At 37.2% G+C, this 25,663-nt stretch overlaps 1 protein-coding gene across 8 annotated transcripts in view; it reads left to right on the forward strand.

Annotated features, from left to right (window-relative positions):
- The window catches only part of RAPGEF2 (Rap guanine nucleotide exchange factor 2), a 210,468-nt gene that overhangs the window by 43,683 nt on the left and 141,122 nt on the right, over positions 1–25,663 (forward strand). For all 8 annotated transcript variants that reach the window (XM_033133894.1, XM_033133900.1, XM_033133896.1 and 5 more), the window contains exons 2-3: positions 20,112–20,182; positions 25,371–25,427. In XM_033133894.1, coding sequence (XP_032989785.1) covers positions 20,112–20,182; positions 25,371–25,427 — 128 coding nt within the window. The remainder of the gene's footprint in view (positions 1–20,111; positions 20,183–25,370; positions 25,428–25,663) is intronic.

Here is a 25,663-nt window from a genome sequence, read left to right on the forward strand (position 1 = left end):
AGGTGGCAGTGACCACAAGGCATGATAAAGTGTCTGTAGTACTACCAGCAAATAGTACCTGTGGCCGTACCATTAAAAAGGTTGATTTTTCCCAATTGTTTGTTCCCCCAATTTGTTTATCCAGCATTTCAGAGTAATACTGAAAGTTGATAATATTTTCTTTTTAGAGGAGATAAATATGAACTGGAGTGTTTCAATAATTTTTATGTGTAAGCACGTGCATCACATTTATGCCAAAAGTGAGAAAAGGGGCAAGTTCCTGCAAATATATCTCCCGTCCCCCCCAATCTGTTCTAGGAATTATAGTTCAGTGGTCTTTTATCTTTCATTTTTCTTCTTCTCTGGGGAAACATTATTACTTAGGTGTAAATATAGATGCAAACCTAGACTATATTTGACCAAAAAGCACAGGAAGGCATGTAACTGTCCATTGGTTCTCTTTCTCGTGTGCTGGGTCTGCAAGGACTTTAAGTAATCACATTCATCTCCAGTCTTTCACGGGGACAGTATCTAAACCATCTGTATTGAAATCACTTAAAGATTATCAGAGGTCATTCAACAATTTCTTACGTAAATCTCTCTACTTTTAAGTTGCAGACACTTGTCATTTACAGAGTGCTTTGTTGAACATTTTGTGCAAATGTTGTCTTCTTTGTGGGGAGAGGAAAGTAAGTAACTACCAGTGGCAACCCTGGGTGGTTGGCAAGAAAAAAAAAATAGTAGAGCTTACTAGTCGTTCAGCAGAGCACCCGAAGTATCTTCAAAAGTATACAAACTCTTTTCAATTTGCTCATTTTGTACAGTTTAATTCAATCTTATCAAGAAGGATGAAATTTTACTAGCAATATTTGCTAAATTAGACCTGGGAATTTAAAGGAGCCAGAAATTGCCACTGACCTCCACTGACCTGCTGGAATCCCTTCCTCAGGTCCCAGTCTTACCTGGCGTTGTGGAATCTGGCTAATTCTCTTTTCCCTTACGTTTGAAACCATAGCAATGATTATATAATAGCCAGTGTGTAAGTGTTGTATGTACCTTATCTTACCTGGTCTTCACATTAGCATTGTCAAGTATAGTAGGTATTATCCTCAATTTATATGGTGAAATTTAAGCTTCGAGATGTTAAATGAGTCTCCCAGTGTTTCCCAGCAATAAATAGCAAAATCAGGATTACAGCTAGGTTCTGATGCCAAAATACTTCCTCTTAATTGTTATCCTCTGCCATCTCTGCCATTTGCAGTCACTATTTGCAGTATTTCCTGCAACCTTTGTCATTCGGGATCACACCCCTGTTTATATTTTGCACCATCCTCCTTCCATTTTACAAACAAGAATGTATAAATTCTAATTCTACTGTCAAAAATGGCAGGACATCATTATTATTCTCAGGAAAGATGCGTTGCCTGGATCTGTGTGGTCAAAATTATTTATTTGACTCTAGGACTCGTGATGGTGTCAAACTATGGATATTTCCAAGAAAACCGAACATAGTGCACTTGTTGTCCAGGATGTCAATTAAAAAAAAATAATTCACAGTCAAGTTTTGACCACTTCAAAATTATGTATGAGTATATTATGGCAAATTAAATGTGAGGCATTCATTCTATTTTCTAGTTTTCAAAATTTCAGTATCTGTTATTTGGATAGGTTATGCACGTTGGCTAGGCTGTGGTGGAGCCACCTATTTATTTAGCAACCCATTTATCACTTTCTGTGGTTTATTTTGCTCCTTTTTCTTTTCTTTTTTTTTTTTTTTAGGTACTTCTCATGACTTAAGCAAGTTTGCTCCTTTAAAAAAAGAATAGCAGATTAGAAGTGTGGAAGTAATTTTAATTGAGGGTGTGAACAATAACCTTCTCAGCTTGTGTAGCAGCACACTTTTTCTTAACGTAGGAGGAACAGACACTGTTCTCCGATCCTCGAGGGAATGTTCCTGAGGGAAAATGCTTATAACACAGGTATTACTGACCTTCCTCTAACCAAGCTTTTATTAATCCGAAGGGAAGGAGAAGCCATTTTAATTAACTCTAATACCTAAGTATGAAATGTGGCATTGGATTCATATTAATTGGACACTTAACATTATTTTTTAGTTTAACCAGATTTTTTTCATCAACAGACTATCTTTGTTTAGCATTGTATTAGTATTCTGGTTGTGCAAAGACATTTAAAGTATCTTTTGTTAATGTCAAGTATGCCCTAGATGGATACATGTCTGTCCTTATTTTAAAATGTTACTTATTTTATGAAATGTATCCTTCACCTACTGATAACGTCTGTAATTCCCTGATAGGGGTCCTTCTGTATGAAATGTTAACAATAGCTAATATCTAGGCAAGTTTAATCCTCTCTCAAACCCAATGAAGGACATACTTTTATCCTCATTTTCCCCGAAGAGGAAAGTGGAGGAGTTTGCCCAACGTCTCATAGCTAGCAAAAGGTAAAACTAAGCCTCAAACCCATCGCTTTCTGATTTTAAAGCCCTACTCATAACACAAGAGTATCCTTGGTTGTGTTGGGACTATGGCTAGTAGGTATTTTTTCATTTATTTCAATTACACACATGGAAGGAAGGTCTACTTCAAAGCTGACTGCATTGCGGCCCACACAGCTTAGACTAGAGTCAGATGTATAACCTTCATATGCTACGTAATTTATCTTTTTCTATATGTAAAAAGCTATATGGACGAACATCTGGTACTTTTTGCTTTAAAGTAATGACTCCAAAAAAAGTGGACTTGATTTAAATGAATTTGTAATGCATTCTCTGTCTGTGTAACCCTGTAAATCATCATCCTTTTCTCTTTTGCAATGAAATTTTTTGAACACAAGGCACGAATTCATATTTAAGTGGAGTTTACTTACCCGTGTTGAGTTTTAAAAGGTAAAAATCCTGCGACGGTTTCTTCTATCATTTGCTCTATGCTACTTTTATAGTCCTCTGCTAATTCCTTGGGTTCACATATTTGGAACCAATTAGAAAGTAAAGTTCTTTAAAGTTTTAGGTTTTGAATACATATTGCTTTTGATCAAAAGATAAGTAATCACACTGGGTAAAAAACATGAGGGGAAAAAAGAATAGCAACTTGAAAGGGCATTCTTTCATGTGTGTAGTTAAAACCTTGGATATAATCATAAAAAAGTGGATTGCTGGGGTGGCTGGGGCAGTTGGTTAGAGCGTGGTGCTGATAACACCAAGGTTGCCGGTTCGATCCCTGCATGGGCCACTGTGAGCTGCGCCCTCCTTATAAAAAAAAAAAAAAGTGGATTGCTGTGAATGAAACATTCTAAATATTTTGAGATAGATGTGTTCATTTGTTTTCAGGAATTGATTACTCAATATGAATTAAAAATTCTGTTAGTAAATTGAGTTTTGTAATGAATTTCTTCTGTGATACTGTGTTCAGAAAGCAGGTGGTTAGAAGGAATCTGAACTGTATTTGGAGGTAGTTTTCTTTTAAAATAGTTAAATTATATTTTCAGGAGTTTGCATCATATGTAATTTGTAGTTCACCCATAGTTTTTCTTTCTGTGAAAGTATTCTTTGAATTAAATAAATAATTTAGATTGTGATGGCAATTGTGATAGTTTGTTAATCATAGCCATACATAGTTGCTTATCTTCATACATAGTAAATTTGATCCCCAGTGTGTGGTCAGGTTTGATGAATAAATCAAGAATGGTGATACCTTTCAGGAATCTAATGATTGCTTAATCGGGGCAGTTAAGACTTGTTTTCTGAAAGCTATAGTAATTTAGATTATCTCCCAGATATGTTCTAAACTTTATAATCTTTTAAAGCATGCATTATAAAATTCTGGAGAGAAAAATCCTCAGACCACAGCCAGCAAACAACTGTAAACCTTCCATACTGCTCATTTATATGCTATGTTTAACAAATTTTCAAGTGTTTATTCAAAATCGGGGAGGGAGAGCTGGGTGTCTTGGTTGGAGCGCAAGCTCTCAACAACAAGGTTGGTTCAATTCCCACATGGGATGGTGAGCTGCGCCCCCTGCAACTAAGATTGAAAATGACGACTGGACTTGGAGCTGAGCTGCGCCCTCCAAAACTAGATTGAAGGACAAAGACTTGGAGCTGATGGGCCTGGAGAAACACACTGTTCTCCAATATTCCCCAGTAAAACTAAAAAAAAAATCAAAAAAAAAAATCGGGGAATCTTTATGTACATTGAAAAAAATTCATCTATAATTGTCATTAGAAAATAACTTTCAACCTGCAGGGAAGCATACTCTTAAATCTTTGCACTAAACATTCAGGTTTATTATATTCATTAATGACCTGTATTAGAGAATTTACCTATCCTGCCCACATCTGCCTCCAACTATCAAAATAGCATCTAAGGGTTTTGCCGACATTACCTCATTTAATCCTCACAACAACCTTACGGGTTGAGCATTAGTTTTCTCACCTTTTGGCAAATGGAACTGATTGTCAGGTTAAGTAACTTTGTCCCCAGTTAGAAACACGCATGTAGCGGAGCTGTGGATTTTAACTCAGCTTGGCAGCAGAGCTCAGTCTCTCACCCACTGTGCTGCATGCAGGGTATGTTAAAATACACATTTCAGTAGTCTCTTCTGCTTTTCCTTGAAACATTATTTTCCCTTAAGATTACTCAAGGAGGGGAGAAATAGGTGAAATGTCAGAGTGTAGGCAGTGGACTATAACTATAATCTTTTTTTACCTGCTACCTTCTGACACCAAAACACCCAAATACCTCTTCAAATTACTAGATATTTGTCTCTACTGGAAGATGGGAGTGCTTGAAGTACAGTAAGTCCTCACTTAATGTCGTTGATAGGTTCTTGGAACTGTGGCGAAATGACGTATACTGAAACCAGTTTTACCATAGGCTAACTGACGTAAATAAGAGTTAAGCTCCTGTGGCATCCTGTCAATGTTATAACGAGACCACATTGAACAAAACATTATTCAAGGACCTGCTGTAAATGGTTCAGTTATTTATAGTGAAAATGTGTTTTTCCTACTCAGATAATTTTGTGTATTATCATTGTACCTATTTTACAGATTTATAAAATTGTGGTGGGAATTTTTTCACCAAAGGCTCCAATAACATTCTGTTAATCCTTCATATAATGAGAATTAATCATGGAGACATTATCTTTTTGTGAGGTACAAATGTTTGCGTGTTGAATAAGCACTCTTTCTCGATGGTGAATTAGCTGTGGTTACTTGTGGATGCTTACTTTATTTTGGGGGAGTAAAATTTGTTGTTTATATTGATAGAATGAAGCAAAGAAGAACGATTGTGGAAGTTCAGTGAACATGCTGTTGAGTGTTCAAAATATAAGTCCATATATTTTGTTCGTTTGTTTCCAGATTTTTTTTTAATTAACAAAATTGTTTTCCAGCTTTATGGAGGTACAATGGATGTATACAATTGTAAGGTTTAAAATGTACACTGTGGTGATTTGATATACATGTATATTGTAGAAGGATCCCCCTTTGAGTTAATTAACACATCCATCCCTCACTTACCTCTTTTTGTTGTTGTTTAAAACATTTAAGTTCTTCTTTCTTAACACATTTCAAGTACGCAATTAAGTGGTATCAAGTACAGTCACCTTGTTACACTCCTACATTAGATGCTCAGACCTTGTGTGTTTTGCACGGTCTTACACGGTAACTGAAAGTAACTGAAAGTTCTCCCTATCCCACCGCCACAACCCCCAGCCCCTGGCAATCACTTTTCTACTCTCTGTTTCTGTGTTTGAGGTTCTTTTTTTATTTTTATAAGATTCCACATAGAAGTGATATCACACCATGCAGTATTTATCTTTCTCTTCTGGCTCATTTCACTTAGCATAATGACTTCCAGGTTTATCATGTTATTACAAGTGACAAGATTTCCTTCATTTTAAAGGCTGAATATTCCATCATATAAATATACCACATTTTCTTGATCCATTCAGCAATCCATGGACACTTAGGTTGTTTCCATACCTTAGTTATTACAAATAATGTTGCCTATGTCCATATTTCTTTACATTATATATTGCAGAAAATCATTTGGTCTCACATGCAAAAATAAAGGATTGATTAAAAAATGATGTTCATGTTTCTTAAAAGTCATAAGTTAACTCAATCCAGTGGAACTGTCTAAGGCAACCCAAGAAAATTTGGCGTTAAAAGTAATCTACTTAAATAGTTTCGTGAGCATAAAAATGGGAAGTACCTTTTTCAGTGCATTGGAAAAGTATTCTATTTATTGACTCAACACATTTTAATTGAGGGCATACTATAGGCTAGATGCTGCACGTTTTAAAAGCTGCCAAGGATGAATATACTGAAAAGTCAAAGAGGATCAGAAAAACAAGTAGACATATCACAATGGTGGACATCACGTCACGTATCCAGATGACTGTGAAGAAATAGTAGTGCACAGATAAGATGACCCCAGGTAGAACCTTAGGCTCTGAACATTGCCAGCTGCTTTTAGTATAATTTGTATTACGTTGGTTTGTATCAAGATATGTAGTAATTTATAAATCACTTTTTAAGCGATATGTTCTGAGTGGACTTATTTTGCGCTTCTAAATTGCTGCTAAATGAGCATGCACTTAATTTGAGCTTTCTGGAGCATAATAGGTGGTTGTTATCTTTTATAGATAAGTTACCCTTCGTATAACATAGGCAGTACCATATAGTCAAATGGTGTAGATGTCTTCAGACGAGGTTTGAAACCAGTGTTTTTGTTTGATAATTTGTATTACTAAGCTGTTGAGACCTGCCATCTTTACAAAAACAATACCTAGGGCCCAATATCAAAACAGTAAACTGAGTGCCAGATCATACAAACACAGGTGTCCATTGTATTTTGTGACTTAGTTTAATCCACTTTGCTGTTTTTGTGTTAGTCTTACGGAAACAAAGCTCCAAGGCTGTGAAATATTGCAAGCACACAAAATGGTCCAAAAAAACAAACAACAACAATAAAAAAAACCTAAATATACTCTGATGAAAATCTTTAATATTATGTACTCCTGCTGAAAATCTTTTATATTGAAATATATAGTCTGCCAACTTAAAAAAAAAAATCTAACACAAAGAGCCTTTTATGTTTCTTGAAGGAATTTTTTTTTTCCCAGGGAGCGAAGAGGGGAAAAGGTCTATGGAATGAGTTTATTTAATATGACATCAGTTGAATGAAGCCAGCTGCGAGTAATTATATCGGATATTTGATTTCCAGCTGTTTTGTTGAACTGTTATTGGCTTTCAAGGTATTTGGATATTAATTAAATGATGACTTATTATAAAGGAGTCTTGTTTAAAGTAATGTTGCCTCAAATAGGACATTTAAAATGGGCCACTTGGTACAAAATTTTAATTCTTTCTAGTGCAATTGTTATTTTAAAATCAGTACATTTTTAACTTAGAGGAAAACATACAGTTCAGATATGTTTTGGCAATGTTTTCTCTATGTTATATATGTACAGACGAATAAATTAAATATACCCTCTCTTTGACTAAAGGTTTTCGAAGTCAAGTTATTATTAGTGAAGAATTCGTAACAGATTGAGTACAGAAGCAGGTATTTTTATTTTAGCACGTTGGACATTGAACAGATTGTATACACAATGGATATTGTGGAAGATTTGAAAAAAAAAATCACAGGGGATAAAAGAAATTTTAAAAAAAGAGGATTGAAGGAAGAGAACTAAGAAATTAGAAAGTAGGAACTAGCCAAATGTAGAATTGTGCTCTAAGGATGTAAGGAAAAGAGCAGAGGCATAAATGAAAACCAAACAAGCTGTTTGGAGCTCTGGCAAGGAGGCTTGGTATAGGTGGAGGAGCAGGGCTGCTGGGTGAGAGGGACAAGTCCTTCTAGAGGAAAGATGTGCTTGTTTTGCAGATACTAAACACTGACGGGACACGCACTTTCACTTACCTTAGGCACTGAGATGTTAGCACCTTCCCTCGCTTCACCTCTCTGGGCCTCAGGACCAGTCAGACGACATAGAGCTACTTGCTGTAGAGCCCTGTGCCACTCAAATCCCCAAGTTCAGCAAGTCTAGACATTTCCTATGATCACAGGGGATAAAACGAAGTACAAAATGTGGTCCCTCTCACGGAGCACATGGTCTGTATTGAGTCTTGCCTTTATCGACTTGTTCCCACAGGTGTTTCACACATACGTTAAAAATACCAACAATGAAAACGATCATATAATAAGTTCCTTACGCGTGATGCACTAATACGTGTTTAGGAGGTTAGGGAAGGGAGAGCACGGTAGAGTGGTGGTCTGAAAAGGCTTTTCAGAGGGTGCGAGTTGAGATGCTCTTCAGGATGGATTGGGCAAGGCAGGAGGAAGCTGCTGGGAGCAGGCTGGGTAGGACCTGGGGCAGGACAGTGACAGCCTTGAAGGCTTGTGTGTCGTACTTGAAATTTGGTGATTGATGGAAGTTTTTCACGCGCAGACGGGGACAGCCTGAATAACTGTTTGGGGTCCCTGATTTTGTTTATGTTGTTTATGCATGACAAGATAGGAGAAGACCCTGAAACTGTCCAGGCCACTGAAAACAGAATGAGCAAAAGAGTATGACAGGAGACTGAACAGGATTATTAAAAAAAAACGAATTAAATGTGTGAGAAAGAGACGAGACCTGCTCTAAGCAGCTACAAGTTGAAGATAAGTCACAGGGATTTTGTTTTGTTTTTTCCACTGGAGTAGCTGGGGAACCCATACCAGCAGCAGGAGAGAAATTGAAAGGTATAGTTAGTCTTTGGAGGGAAATTTAGTGTGAATATTAGTTACCATTTTAAGCGATGCTCTAGCAGCTTCAAATGGTAATTAATGAGCTGGTGATTGATTGAGGGAGTTTGTAAGAAAAATCAGGGTCTAGGTGTCACTTGTAAGGAGAGGCTGAGAGTAGGTGCTATTTCTTAGTGAAAGGGTCGAAGTTCAAAGTGCAGCCTGGGCTTCTCACCTTGGAGAGACCTGGTGTAGCCTGCAGAACCCTCAGAAGGGACCTGAGGACCCAGGGGAGGGACTGGCCAGCACTGGCCACCTTTCTGGACATTTCATGCTCTCCTTCCCTTATATTATTTTTTTTTGCTTGTCACTATCTAACATTTTTTTATACTTATTCAGTCTCTCTGTTCCACTAGATGCATCATCCACTAGACTCTAATATCCAAAGGACAGGGATTTTTGTCTGTTTTTGTCCACTAGTGTATCCTTAGCGTCAAGAGTTAGTGCTTGGCACAGGAGAAGAGGCAATATTAATTTGTTTTAAAAAGATTCTCAGTGATCTTAGAGAAGAGAATTTCAGTAAATTTAAGGACAGATCAGATTCCAAAAGGTTTTACAATAACTGGATAGTTCAGAAAATGGACGAAAGGTGTGTACCTCTCTTTCCAAAATCTTGGCCAAGAAATAGAGCTGTTGCAATAGAGGATTTAGGAAGGAAGGGTCAGGTGAACATTTTCCGAGGCAGGAAACTTGTTCAGTTCTAAGAAGAGAATTGAAAGTGATACAGAGAACACAATGTTAATAGTGTAAAAATCTGGGTGTGTGCTATTATTTCATGTGTAATTCTGTGTGCTTGAATGACTTGCTAATTTCAGAAAAGATATGCAAAAAGATGACAGAGAAGAAAAGGTACTCATTCTGTTTTTTTCTGTTCTTTTTTAATTTGTAAACATTTTATTTTTGCTCAGGGTAATAAAACTCAAGGCAAAATCAACATGAGTGCTGTTTGTTTTTTGTTTGTTTTTTTAAATGGGGGGAGGGGTGGAGGTGAGGAGTTTACTGGTCTGCTAGACTTTCTTCTGCATTTCAGATTTTCGCACTGAGTCTTCTACGCACAGGTTAATTGGTTCCTCTGGGCAATACCTGTATTATATTTGGTAGAATCCTCAGTGGTATGATGAAGCAAGGGTTTGTAAAGGTTGCATGTGGAACATTTCAGTGGCATCTAATATTTACTTTCATGAAATAAAAGCCTTGGTTCCAGAAGAATAGGAGGTCTAACAGGTAGTATTCATCTGCCATGTATTTGAGGGTTAAATGACACTCAGGCACAAGTAGTGTTGATGTAGTAGTAGATTTAGTTCCATAATTACCTTTTGTTTCATTTTGATTTACTAACATTTTTCTACTAAAATTGAGGATCAGCTACAATGAAGTGAAGTTTAAAATGAGGCAGGGCTTATGTATATATCAAAGTATTATCCTTAAAATTTCTCACGTTTCCAAGTAATACCGTTTTTATAAAAACTCTAGTACTGTTGCTCAAAGCACTTTTTTACACTTTACTGTGTAAAAAAATAATTATTTTGGTGTTATCAGAGTTGCTTAGTAAATATCTCAAGAAAGTTCTCTTCGTATAATTATATGTTATTTTTGAACCTGCTGGAGCTTAAATAACCAACTTGTTCACTAGGTTTAGTTCTAGTTCTGGGTGAAGGTTGGATGTCTGTAAAAGCCAAATCTCCCAGAATTACTACCGATGATAATATTCAAACGAATGTACTTTCGGATATTCTTGCAGCACACAGAGCTCATGTGTGCATTCAGGTGATGTGGGAATGTCCCTCTGAATGACGGTGAACTGTCTGTGAATGGAGAGGAAGCGATATGTCCTCTGCCTTCCCTTTTCCTTCCTCCTTTTTTTTCCCCAGTTCACTGCAGAGATGGCTTTTGGTGTTGACAGCAGACTGTCTGCAAGGCGGCGGAAGGCCAGGCCCCACACATGTTCAGTGTAGCCAGTGGTTCTGCTAAGCTGGGTTTCATCCCCACAAGCATGCAGTTTATTTGTACTTATTGTCAGAAGCCACTGCTGTATGTTTGAGTTGTAATACATTTAAATAACGCGATAAAAATACACCTTGGAAATGACACCCCTTCTGTCATGGTAAAAAAGATCTGATGCTAAAGGTAGAATCCAATCACCTATCCTTATGCACGGTAGACACTGAATAACAGTTTGTCATATGAACGAATGAGGTTATAGATACTTATTTCTGCTATAATTAATTTGCTTAAGATGTCGTCTGAGGGTCAGGGGCCTAGGGGAGAAGAATATATGTGGTATGATACAGAAGTTCCGATATAACCTGGCGGTGGTGGTGCAATGGCAGGAAGCATTTGTTGAATTTGGGAGTTAGAACCTTGTCCTCTAACACCCGTGACTTATAATTGAATGTCTGTCTTGTGAGGAGGTTTTCTCTCTTATCACAGACTAAGTTTCTTTGAGGACATGAGTCCGTGTCTCCCAGATGACATCCCAGCACTGGGCTTTGTGCAGAGCAGGTATTCAGTACCTGGGCTTGACCTGTGAACTGTGCGTGAAGGGCAGGGGTGACCGCTGAGCAGATCCTGCACCTTCCCCCACCCAGCCTCTGCTGAAACTTGGGGCTAAGTACAAGTCTTTATTTGTATTAGGAAAAACATGAGGTGTGTTTATGATTCTTTCAAATCCTGCCATTCTCTGCTTCTGACGCTATCTACTGTTAGAGCATTGAAGCACTGTATTTCACTTTAAAACCAGAAATTGTCTAAGTAAGAAGCAAAACCCAAAACACTAAACTGCTGTTCCGAATATGTTTCCAGGAGGTCTCTGCTGCCTGACACATTTTGGCCAGGGAATTACTGATGTCTCCTGTACCCTGCAGCACCCCTGAGACTTTCATAATTGTCATTAAAAGTTGAGGAATATAACGGTAGCTGGTGCTCAAAAAAAAAAAAGTGCCTACTGTGTGCGAAGGTACTGTTCTAAGAACTTTGGAAATCTGAACTTAGACACTGTTACTATCTTCATTGTACAGGTGAACAAACAGCTGCAGAGAAGGTGAGTGGCTTGTTCAAGGCCGCAGAGCTAGTAAATGGCAGTCAGGTTCTGAACTCCAGCAGTGCGGTTCATAGGACCCCTGCTCTAAGCCCGTGGCCTGGCAAACAGAGAATACATGGGAGCGTTGCCTGGTGGGGCTCACACTCATTGTCTCCTGCCCAAAACATCTTGCCACATTTTCTGCAGATGTTCCATTCTGTTCCAAGGCCCAGACTTCCACGAGAAGTTTCTAATGTTAGAGATTTCTTTAATAAAAAATAATTGAAAAAAATCTCTTTTGGGGAGGTTTCCTCTGGAAAGTTTTGAGGATAGAGCTGGAAGTAGAGGTGAAAATTTTGGAAATTTACAACATCCCCGCCCCCCATCCACTGCATTAGCAGGATTGCCTAAGTGGGTATCCCAAGTTTTGGGTTTCATCACGTAAGACCATTGATCAACATTCAAAAAGTATCAACCATCATAACATGGGCAGTTAGGAAATTTCTTCTGATCTGGGATAAAACAGTGAACTACTGTCGTCTATCAATATAATTTCAAAGAATGCATTATAAAAGAAAAAAAAAATGGTGATAGTCCCCAAATAAAGGAGAGCTCTTTAAATGGAACGCACTAAGCTGATCCAGAATCTCACCACACTGTCCTTGTTTTCTCGTTTGGCCGTACACTAGAGAACATTTTCCTCGGGATCTATATTCGGAACCCCTTCACTACGTCTTCTTTGAAATTTGTCCTTTACGTGGAAAAGGAAATTTCACAACTTTCCTTTCCTTCTTCCTATGTGGCTCCTCTGGTTCTAGGATGCAGTACCTGAAACACAAACCCATCTATCTATCCTTTATAACACTGGCTCTGAAAAGTAACACACACTGTAAGTCACGCACACGTATCTTAGGAAGTGTGGAGGTGGGAATCACCTTCCCACCATTCCTCGTCTCCCTTCCTGGTTGTGGAGGCTTCTCTGCGGCAACTTGCTTCATAGGAGGATCACGGTCGCCACATCAAGGCAAGGGCCCTTGGCATCCTCTGGTTGCTGGGGAGTCTTGGTAATGATGCTCCGAGGGCTTCGGGGTGTGTGTGTGTGTGTGTGTGTGTGTGTGTGTGTGTGTGAGAGAGAGATATCAGACTATTGCTGTTATGAAGGGCAAAGGTCTATTTATTTACAAATGTAATAGAGTCCCGCATACATTAGGTTGGTGCAAAAGTAATTGCGGTTTTTGCAATTATTTTTAACCTTTTAAACCGCAATTACTTTTGCACCAACCTAATAAATCTAATGTGTACATGCACAAATGTAAGCTGTCAAGCATACGTGGTGCATCCTGTACACTTGGGGGAGGTAAAACAGTCACAGAAGGGTAAATAAAGATGTTTGATTTTATATATAAAGTCCCTAATTCTTCTTCTCCACAATCTAATGCACTTTTTTTTTTTTTTTTTTTTTTAACAACTGCCTCTCCCTTCCCCAAGTGTTTATCTGGTTGGGTGATTCAACTTCCCTCCTTCTCTTCCACCTCACCTTTTATGGACAGATGTAAAAGAGATCCATTGTGAGCAGTACCTAAAGTTTCTTTAACATTCAGTTCATTTCTCACTAACAAAGTTGGAAGGCTTTAATTACATACGTAGGATAGTCTCCTTTGCTTCTCCTGTCCTCTTGAGAAATGGAAAAGTTTGAGAATAATACTTTTAGTGGTTGATTCCTCAGTAAAGCATTCAAGATGGGAAAAACAGATGTCACATTATTTTTGTCTTTTGTCCTAGAAAAATGGCACTAACGAAGTGTTCTATATTTAAAACCTACTCCTATTCAGAAGCGCTTCCTTTCTACTAAGAGGCAGTAAAGAACCTGTGTCCTCAGTGACCTGTTCTGCTTCGCTTTTATTCTGTGAGGACTGTCTAAATTCTACCACTGTGGGAATATTGACATTTGTACAGTGAATGGTTCTAAGTACTGTTAATTGAGCCTCTGGAATTAGGTCGGTATTTGAAACTTGAGGCATCCTGAGGGTGATTTTTGTAGACCCTGGGGCCCCTTGTTACAAACATTTAGTTCAGTTGAGTGGTGTATAGCAGCTCCCCTCTGCTCACCCCAACTGAGCAAGGTTTCTACAGCGTTTCAGCAGAGCCAGACTGGCTATGAGAAATGAGTTGAACACCAAGCCATATGTTTTAACTGTATGGTTAAAGGAGAATTGGGAAGAGGGACTTTGCTTGATATATGTATTTTTTGGTTGAAATGGAAGATAGTCCAAGAATCATTTTATTGGAGTGGTGTGTGTGTGTGTGTGTGCGTCCATCTGTGCGTGTGTGTCCCATGCACATGCACACATTTAGTCACGTGTTTAAATGTTAACTTGGAATGTAGTCATTTACTGCCCGCTAGCTTAATCCTGGAGAGCAAAAACAAGGCTAGTGTTAAATTTACTGCAAATAATTTTCTAGTGTGTTAATCTGTACATGTGAAATTAAAATTTGACTACAGATTTTCCAATCTGAGAGATTACAATAAGGTAATTACTTTAAAATGAAGACATGTTTTGATAAGTTTGTCCTTCTTGCTGCTACGCGATGTGAATTCTGGGAAGCCATCCGTAGGCTTGGCGGTAGTGCATTGTTCTGAAGGGGAAACACTTATACTGACTCTTGAAAACAGGAATTATGGACTGATTTAGGCGCTTGATATTTTTCTTATTTGTGTACAAGATGAGTTTTTAGTCACAACTGAATAGTTGTTTCTTCTAATGAGAAATTTGAATCTTCACCAATGAAACTTCCTTTCTTAGATGGTTGTTTCCCCCAGGACACGGCAGTGAATACAGGGCAGAGGCAGAAGATGTATTCTCAGTTGCTGAACATAGCACTGCTCACTCAGGAATCATAAAAACGGCCTTGTGATGTCTTTGTTGCTGTATCATTTAACTTGTATTTTCTTCAATAAGAGATGAAGTCTGAGAATGAGGATAGAATGTGACACTTCATCTATCCTTTAGAATTAAGCACTTTTCTACTTTCCTCAGCCCATCTCCCCTGAAACACGACAGCTCTCGATGCACTCTGACTGCAACTTGAAGTCAAGGAGGCATGGGCCAAGTGTGTGCTCTTGTAATTTTCATGTCCACTTGTGATTTTCATGGTTAATTCAAGAGATAATTACTTTGTAATTACTTTTGTCTCAAGTTTAGGAACTGTTCAAAACTTTTTTTAAAAAAATAAATATACAAAGAATGCCGTTTACAGTGGAAACACCCAAGGAAATTTTAGACAAACAGCATAGCTGGAATCTCTACCTTTTACTTCTGGAATGCCTTATACATGTGTCTTATAGAGACGCAAGGCTCAGGAACCTGAGGCTGAAGAAATCTATCCAGGCTGTGTCATAGATGACGATTAATATAATCATCAGGTTTTCCTGGGTTTGACATGTGAATTTGAATGAAATCACAACTTTGGAGGCCTGTTTTCTTTTTGGTGTAAATTAGTAAGCTCAGAAACAGCCTTCATAATTAGTGTTGAGATCACATATTTAAGAATTTTACTGAAAATCATACACTGCACCATGGATGTTTTATATTTTCCTGAAGTATGCGATGATGTAATTCTCTGGGGCATGAGGGACCGGGATGGCACAAAACATCTCAGCAGTGTAGTGATTTCACATTTTCGTTTTAAATGCTCTGGTGCTTTACAAAGACATGTGGAGTGTGGAGGCTGGTTTACAGTAAGATTTTTCCCTGCTAGGGATGATAGAAAGTCAGCTATTTTAATAGGAGTGCTGACGGACTTGTTTCCCCTCTCATTAGGGGCATGAGAAGAAAGGACTCATTATATTCCCTGAGATGATCTTAAGGAATCCTTGTAAAGATTCAAATCTCTTAAGTGTGTGTAATGGAATCCAACCACTGAGTTTTCTAGTCCCAGGAAAGGACTGTGGGTCTGGTCTGCCACCTTGTGGCCACTTACAGAATTGTCTCAGTCTCTATAGGTAAGAGTTTCCCACAGCTCTGAACAACCAAGATTGAAAACACATTTCCTCCCTCCTTTCACTGTTATTCTCAGGAACATTCCCTATAAGGTTGTGCATACCACCAGCCCTACAGGAATGTTCCCATCTCTCTCTTTGCATTCAGTGCATCCACAGTCTGTTGCTAGGTGGCAAAGATCAGAAAGAGGTGCAAAAGAAAAGAGTGACTTTGTTCAAGGTGTTTTTTCTCTCACTGGGGATAAATGGTCAGCTCTTGAAGGTCAAGTGACCGCACAGAGCACATGTGAAGGGCCAAATGTGAGTGGTCCAGGTGGGAAGAACTTCAGTGGCTCAGAAAGGAAGCTTTCACTGCCAGTGGGGACTCGGAGGAGTGTCTTTCTCCGGTGAGAGGAAGGGAAGTGTGTTTTGAGGGACTCCGTGTTAGCCTGGGTCCAAAGATTGCCAGTCATTTGTCTGAAAAGTGGGCAAGAGATTGCTGGTGTTTGGGCTTTATTTGGAAGCCAGCCCAAGAGCTTTGGGAGCAGGTGGTTTGATGTGATATGCTTGAAATGGTGCCCTGGAGGCAGTAGGCACACTCTGCCCACCAAGCCGGATATAAAAATCGGGATTTATAAAGACAATACAGGGGCCCTTTATATGTCCTATATAAATAATTCATTTAACTTTTTTTTTGGATAGAGATACTCACCTATGGAAAGGAATATGTAAACATTCTGAAGTACATGAATTTCAGGAATATTTTTAATTTTATATTCTTGGCATTCCTGGGTGCTTGTATTCAGATCTCATATGTAATAAGATCAGCTACCATCTATGTGTGCCTTGCATTGCTGTGAAACGACATATCTTTTTAGCCACGCGGCCTGGTCAAGTGTATTATTCACCTTGATTTGCAAATGTGTCTCTGTAACACAGCCAGGATCACACGTGTCAGCAGTGATGGGGATGAGGATGTGAGCTTTGCTGCATGGGACACCAAAGCCCACATTCTTTCCATTATCCTTTTGAGGATAGCTGTTTTATGTGTTTTGGTGTGGAAAAAAATTGGATCTCCCAAATAAAACTTGTAAGTTTTCACCACCATGTCTATAGACACAGTGGAACGTGCTGGTTTCCCACCTTTGTGCCTCATTTAGTTGTAGGTGTGTGTTTGAGCCGTGGCGACTCTAGCTTTTAATCTCCTTGTTAGGAACGTGGGAGAGACATCAGTCTCTTAATTGGTTGCTAGTGACCTTTGGCCAAGAAACATGAATTATTTTTTCGTCTTTGCAGAGGAGCCTAAGTTGGCCTCAGCACAGTTCCTCTCCTCAGACTGCTGTTACTTAAGGCAATCCTTTCTCTTCCTCCTTGTGTGTAAATCTGTACGCATTTACCCCTTAGGGCTCCACAGGCCTGCTCTAACGATGGTAGTACATTCGTGGCCTTCCTGCCTTTGATGATTGAAATACAATCTTTTTAAAGAAATCGACTTTACTCTTTTTTAAAAAAACATGTATCTTGTAACTGGAACCTTGTGCACTTTGACTACCTTACTTCTGATGATAATTTAAATACATAGCTTCATATACAAAACAAAACTCATTTTAAAGGAAAAGGATATGTGTGTGTGTGTGTGTGTCTGTGTGTGTATTCTCTCTCTCTCTCTCTCTCTCTCTCTCTCTCTCTCTCACACACACACACACACAGTACAGTGCAAAAGACTCTTGTTTACAAAGAGTACAGAGGAAGGGAGGAGGTCATGCAGCAAGACTAGTTGTGGGAAAGGAGGCGGAGGCATACTTACCTCCTCTCAGTTCTCCAAAGATCACGTTAAAATATACTGTGCGTTGTTAGCGAATCCCTGGTGCTGTTAACAAGTGAAATTAAAAGCTAGTTTTAAATGAATTATAAGTTTGCTATGAGGCCGATTACATTCTGAATGAGTCTCTGAGGAGACATTAGAGAAAGAGCCCAAAATGCAGAGAACTTTCCCTTTGACTTCTTTCCAATTTTACATGTGTTGCATTTATAGACTCTGAGCAAGAGGGTTTGGCGAGGTTGTGTCAGTCACGCTCCTAAATAACATAGAGGATGTTTTTTGGATTTTCATACATGGTTTACATTTGGGACAAAAAAAAAAAACAAGTCTTTTTCATGGAAAACTGCATTCCAGTTGGTCTGTCCATATTTTTGTCCACTGGGCTACCGGTGGTTTTATAACTTTCATCTGTTTTCAAATAGCATCTATTTTTGAAAAGAGGATGTCCTTCCTAGGGTGAAGGAAAGGCTTATTGTTGTCAAAAAACGCTTCCTGGTTAGCGCAATGGGTTCCTGTTTGTATTCAAGACTGGAGAATCTTTTTGGGAAAAATAGCTTATATTTTTAAAGGATCTTTTAAATAGTAATAGGCATGTGAATTTTATTTGTTTTGGGAGGTGCCGTTGGGGAGGTAGAAAGTTCTCAGTTTGCATATCAGTTTCTTGACAGAAGTGGAAATTGGTCCTTCTGTACTATTTAATGGCTGCCAAGTAACACATATTATCTAAAATAGAATGTCAACTTTAGAATTATTCTAAAGGGCATTTTCATAAAAGTGTTAAAGAAAACTTCACATTGATTGGGATATTTTTATCGTCTTTCCCTAGATGCAAATAGAATATTATGATTGGTGTCTGATTGCTTTTAAAGAAGAGGTTTATTAGCTTTAGGAATACACGCAGTTACTTAGGTGGTGGCGAAGGTTTTTTTTTTTTAAACCCCTTCAGCTTGTTTATTTGTACTGAATTTATAGTGTCTAGTCTTAGGTTTCAATCTTTAAATAACTTTTAAAAGACTTGTGGGAAATAGCAGAGTACAGATGAATAAAATTAAAGACCATCTATCAGTTTATTTGAAAATTGACCACCAGAGGGAGACACTTTAAATGTTCAATATTGACAAATTTTAAATTTGGACAATTTAGAATTATAAAAGAGGTATTCCTTCCCCACTCCCCCGCTTCCCCACTAACCCATCCTAATATTGTTTTAAGGACTACAAAAATGTTTTAGGCTGAAAACTTTATTAGTATCCTCTTAAAAAGTTTTTTAATTCCTTAGCTAGTTAGTCAGTTAGTCTATGATTCATTGTCCCTTACCCGTGCCCTCAATATATGGAATTTAATTACACATATAGTTTGAATTGTTCTGAAAGGTATTCCAAAGACTACAGACATTTTTCTTAATTAAAAGAGAAGATTAAGTTGAACCAAAGTAGTACAAGGCTTGTGCACTGAAAAGTACAAAACATGGTTGGAAGAAATTAAAGACTTAAATAATGGGGAAAAAAATCCTGTGTCATGGATGGGAAGACTTAATATTGTTAAGATGGCAGCACTACCTTAGTTGATGCACAGATTGAATGCAATCCTTATTAAAATCACAGCTGGCTTTTTTGTCGTGATTGACAACCTTGATTTTAAAATTCATATGGAAATTCAAGGCACTCAAAAGAGTCAAAACAATCTTGAAAACGTAAAGATCATTTCGTATTCTTGATGTCACAAACTGTAATCCTAGTTATTTACTGGAGGCTTAAAATACCAATTCCTTGATGGCTTGTCATATAAACGTATAAGCAGGATTTTGAATTTTGACTGGTTCTGATCTTTCATTAATAACTTGGAATCTTTTTTCTATGTGTTACAATATGATCTAGAAAAACAAAGCATGTCTGTCTTTATTGCATGTCTTTTTTAAAAAAGAAAAAAATTTAAACTTAAATATTTCGATATATAAGAAATGTCGTTGTAGTAAGAATTGAAAACAATGAATTAATTGAATTAATGCTCATTTTTAAGGGTAGTCATGAAATAACATGCATTAATTTTATATTGACTAAGAAATAAAATTATTTAATTGAATCATGGTATTGGCAAATATCTACGCTTTAAAATGTCATACTTTTAAAACTTTACTTTTGTTATTTTGATGTAAAAGGGAGAAAAATAGGTGATAAATAAAGAATAACTTACGAGGAATTTATTTTCATATGTTTCAGCCCATTTATTTTACATTTTAATGGTTTTTGTATATATCCTAAAGGCAGTTGTAATGGATGACATTTGTGAATCCAGCTTTTTTTCTTAATAATGCTTATTTTTAATGTCTAAGTAAACTTGAACTACTAAAGAAAGAATTTTGTTAGCTGGTTGTTAAGAAAAAATAAAACTTGCATTGAAGAAAAGCTATCTTTAATTTGGTCTGTAAATATAGCGACTTATTTTAGAAGTCTCTTTTGTTGAGAAGTCTAATATTTTCTGTCCCCTTTTTTAAAACAGGACCTGGAAATAGTGTATTCCTATTTACATGGTATGGAAGCCTTATCAAACCTGAGGGAACATCAACTTAGGTAAGTCATTTTAAGAATAATAATAGGATGCTACAATTTTACGTGATCATTTATTATAGTTAAGAAGTAGAATAAAGATAAGTTACTTATGAAAATTCTGTCTCAGGGTGGCTGGTTAGCTCAGTTGGTTAGAGGATGGTGCTGATAACACCAAGGTTCTCGGTTCGATCCCCGCATGGGCCGCTGTGAGCTGTGTCCTTAAAATGAGAGGAGAGGACGGGAGGGGAGGGGAATTCTGCCTCATTGAGCCTCTATTCTTGGCTTTATAAGGTTTACAAAATTGAATTAAATTTATGGATATAATAATTTTTTGACATTTCTGCTACAGTGATATCCTCTCCCTGCATTGCCCCCCCGCCACTTAAAGTAATAAACACCACTTGGGTGAATATACCAAAAGGAGCGTTAGTTACCATCCTGGCAAATAAAAATCTACTTCTTAGTACTCAGAAGCATAAGAAACCAGAGTGTTTGTAACTATTCAAAGAATGATTAGGTCCAATGTTTTATATTTTTGAAGTCTTCATACTATATTTATTGTATTAGATTGACATGCCCCTTTCTAGGAAACATAATTTATACCAGAGCTGTGTTTGTGTGGTCCACCCATACAAAAATCTTATCACTTCTGTTGTACAGTGGTACAGTAGTAACCTGATTTATGGTTATCTGACATCATATTAAAGGATTAAACATATACTCCACTGAATTTACTTAACTGGAACAGAAAAGAAAGGGCTTTGGCAAGCTAAATTACATACACACACCAACTAGGACGTACTGGAAAGGTTTTGTTTCCGCCAACTCCAGCTAGTTGTGAAACCAGCAGTTTTTAATTATGAAAGGAATACTTTTTCTATATATTTCCCCTTTAATCTTTAAACACTAATTAATTTGTGAGCATGTCAATTTCATATTTAGCTGTTAATTGAAAAAAGTGTCAAGAGGATTGGGTAATTCTAAAATTAAATTTTTAATGAAAATCATTTAAATTAAAGTAGATTGCAGGTTAAGTGTTTAAAAATTCAGTCAAGTTTTATTAGAAAGGGCAAAACCATGGGGAATTGAGAAGATGGCTCAAATTAAAGCAAGAATAATTTTTAAAATGTGACTTTGATTTTATGTTTTTAATAACAGTTATCCTAAGGAAAAAATTTAGCATCAATTGGCTATTTAATCAAATGCAGTTAATACTCATATGCAAATTAATATGCAAATACATTTGTTTTCATTTGTATATAAAACCACACATATGGATAATATTTAGATACATTGATTGTATAATGTATTATGGTATATATAGTTATAAATTTATTTCGGTAATAGGAATTCTATGCAATAGAAAAAGAAAAATTGTATTACTTCTTATGGAAATTTTCAAAATTATTAGAGATAATAACAATGAAGTTACATACACTTATTAACCAACTTTATAAGACCAGTGCTCTAACCCCTGAGCTATAGGGTCCCAGTTATTAACCAACTTTAGAACTATCAATTTTCTACCATTTCTAAGACAAATTTTGATTAGAAATTACTGATTAATTCAAGGGTATGGTTTAGTCTATTTATACATTAGAAAGTCTGTTTTGGCGACTATCCAATTTTGTTTGTTGGCATGAATTCACAAGGAGGGGCCTTTAAGATGTTTATCTTATTCTTGTGTTAAAGTCATTTATTTCTCATATTTAAGGAAAACATCGGCTGAAACTAACTTAAGTCCATTTTTTAGAACAAGAGCAGAATACCCAAATGAGTAATAAAAAAAGAGGTACATATAAACTTGACGATTTGGATAAACAGCTTTATGATACTGCCATTTCTGGGTAAAATATATCGTATTTAGATAAGTTATTTTCTTTGACTTTTATAAATAAAAGTTTTACCGTAGGATTAATAGAGAACAGTTAAGAGTTCTACATAATACTGTTTTCCAATTTTAGGAAAAGATTGCAGCTCTTAATGAAGATTTTCCAGTCTGTTTATTTGGTAATGGGCAACACTAGTATTCTAAACAACACTAGTATTCTGCTGTGAGGGAGGGGAGAGAGTTTCGTTTATTTGAAAGCTTCAGCTTTGTGCATTATTCATTGTGGTCCATTCCTTTGTAAGCAATACATTGATTCTGAGCAGTTAATTGATTGTGTTGCTGTAAGATCACACACTCTATGTAAAGGTCTTTGGGTCTTTATTTTTCTAATGTTTACTCCCTTCATCCATATGGATTAGAAGCATCATGTAGTCCAAACGGGAAGAGAATGCTAGAGTTAGGAGCGGAGCCCAAAAATTATGAAAAGCAGAGTAACTCTCTGGGGCCATTCAGTGTTGGAAAAGAGAGCCTGCTCAACTATATGTGTATATTCTTCAGCGTTGTGGAGGGTCATTAATATTGTATGGCTCCTTTTAGATCATCAGAAAAAAAACTAAATTGTGGGTAATATATTCTTTAGGAATTCAGTCAAGATCAATGTGCATTTGGTAAAACATTCCCTAACAAAGTTTAAGAATAAAAAAAACAAATTGTTACTTTTTTCATTCACTTAGAACATTGTCATATAGAAGATTTTTATCATGATTTTTTGATAGCAGTGGTTAAATTTATTTTTCCAGTAAGCAGTTTTTGTGTGCCTGCGACATTGATGTAGGTAGGCCATGCAGATACAGCCTTAAAGTAGACCGAACCGGTGCCATCACGGAGCTTATGTTCCTAGTTGGGCAGATGAGAGTTAGGTAACGAGTTAGTGGTGTTCTGTTCAGATGTGAGTGTGTGGGGCCTGATAAGAATGGGTGCTGCTGGGCTGCTTTGACTTTGTAGTCAAAAGGAGGTAACATTTGAGTCGGGGCGGCTGTGCCAAGATCTCTGCAGTGTAGATGGGTCCCAGATGCTGTCATGGGAACAGGTTTGGTGAATGAGAAGGCACATGGTATAGTAAGGTAGAGTAAGTAAGTACACTAAATAGTGTAGGACCTCGTATTCAAGGGTAAGGAGTTTGTATTTTCTTCTAAACGTCGTGGAGATTAAGAGCAGAGGTATGAGGAGGTCTGATGTCACGTTTTGCAAAGATCTGTCTGGAAGCTATGTGGAATAGGCATGCAAAAGTAGAAGCAGAAGTCTACATGTGTTGTTCTGGTAAGAGAGAATACTGGGATAATGGTAGCTCACAGCAGGTTTGCACAGGGGAGAGGTGAACTTGGTCAGGTTGGGAGGATATATTTTGGAAACAGGTGCTGGCAGAAAGATGGGATGTGAAGAAAAGAGAGGGGTCAAGGATGAGGACTCAAAGGTTCTTGGCCTAAACAATTGGGTACCAACTGAGAAAACCGATTTTGGGGAAAGAGATTCAAGATCTGTTTTGGACATTTTGAACATGAAATGGTCATTACACAGCCAGTGGCTACATTGAGCAGGCATCTAGATGAGTCTATATCATGGTGAGAGATTAGGTCTGGGGCATTGCTGTGGAAATCATCAGTGTAGAGATTAAAATTAATCACAGACTGGATGAGAGGAGAAGAATGCTGAAGGGTCCCTGGAGATGACAGATAACCTTTAGAAGTCAGGTAGAGGCATGGAATGGGGGTAGAATCCAAAGGAGATAGAAAAAGTGACTAATACGTTACAAGGAAAACCTGGAGGCTGAGGACAGGAAGCCTAGAGAAGATAATGCTGTGAGCAAAAAGGAGTCATTGGTTGCTGCTGAGAAGTGGAATTAAGATAAGGGCAGAAAGGACTTAGATAAACATAGAAGATGCTGATAACTTTTAGAGCCTTTTCTTTGGACTTCAGGACCAAATGATGGGAGTGGGAAGAGGTTGAGAAAATGAAGATAGAGTATACAGACAACTCTAAAAAGAGAATTTCTGTCATGGGAAAAGCAAAATGTGGATCATAGCTGGAGGAAGATAGGGGATTAGGAGAGGTGTCTCCCCTCTCAAACAAAGTAGGTGATGCTAAGCAGTTTTTATATATTAAAGAAGAGAAGGAGAAGTAGATGGTGGGTGGTGTAGGAGAAGGAGGTAAGCTTGCAGGAAGGCAGGGTCTTAATGCAGGAGAAGGAATGAGATCCATTGAAGAGATTAGGGCAAGACTGCTTCTTTCATTCTAACAGGGGACAAGGTCTGTTACTTAATTTAAGACCAGGTATTTTTAGACCCATCACTGGGACTATTACCCATATCTATGAAGAATAGATGTGATTCAATCTATGGAAGAAAACTATATGTTAATGATGTGTATTCAAGATTTGATGCTACCTCCTGGAGTTAAGTGACATTCAGTATGAAAGTTTGGATTAAGGGACTGAGAGGGTAGTAAGAAGGACCTTTGAAATAGAGTGGTGGTGGCACAAAAAACAAGAAAAAAAGTGTACCGAAGAGAGTTGTTTTCGAGGGAAAAATCAAGAGCATACAGTGTTTATTAGATTTAGCAAACAGGAAAGATGGGTGTGGATTGATCCCAGTGTTTCATAGACTGGAGACCAAAAGGGAGGTACTCTTGGAATATTCACTTTTGTATCCAGTGTTTTCTATGTCCTAGTTCCTTCATAAGAAGACACAGTCATTCCATTTTCTCTTTTGCATTTCTGTATCTTTGGGCTTAATATAATTGTATGCTTCTTGAAAATGCTGTTCTTGAAGCAATTTTTGAATATTTAGACATTTATTCATGTTTTCCATAATTTACATAATTTTTTCCTCAGGGATGAATCAGCTGAAACAACAATTCTTCAAGGTTGTAAAGCCTCCATTTAGTCATTAGTCATAAAAATACTGAATTAATAAAAGCCTACTTTTTGTCTAAAATTCCATACGGTTAAGTAACATTAATGTTGAGCTGTGAATGACGTTATCACTTTTTAAATTAATAGGTTTTTCTTTCTAAGGTGCCTTCTCATTTTCTGTTTACCTTGGAGAACACTAATTTGTCCCCATATCACTTACAAAGTATAAAAAGCCACATACAGTTTTGTTGCCTATAAAATAAATGTGGTAAAATTGACGGATAACAAAATGTTTTTTTTCCTAGCATTTCTTTACCAGATTTTATGTTGTTAACCTACGTACCTGTTTGATAAGCCATATAAAGTAATCTTAACTTTCTAGACTACATGGCTCATTTAACTTTTTGAACTATTAGTATGTTTTTTCATGACAAATGTTGAACTCATGTTTTTTATTTCCTTTACAGGTTAATGTGTGAAACTGTGAGATATGAAAGACATGAAGCAAATGAAGTTTTATACTAGTAGGTATTTCCTTTCTCTTTGCACAATGTATAATGCAGTGACTAAATAATTTCCTTAAAGAATCAAAGAAGTATTAGTAACAGCTTGCTGAGTCAACGTTACCTTATTTTTTCGTTAACTTATATTTTATAATTTAGAAATGTGAAACATTTCAGCTATTTTCTGTCATAAAGTAAACGTTTACAGTCCTTTGCTAAATTCACATCTGTAGCTATGTATCTCTCATGTGTGATTC

This window comes from Rhinolophus ferrumequinum, chromosome 18 (genome assembly GCF_004115265.2).
Source record: "Rhinolophus ferrumequinum isolate MPI-CBG mRhiFer1 chromosome 18, mRhiFer1_v1.p, whole genome shotgun sequence".
NCBI classification, from domain to species: Eukaryota; Metazoa; Chordata; class Mammalia; order Chiroptera; family Rhinolophidae; genus Rhinolophus; species Rhinolophus ferrumequinum.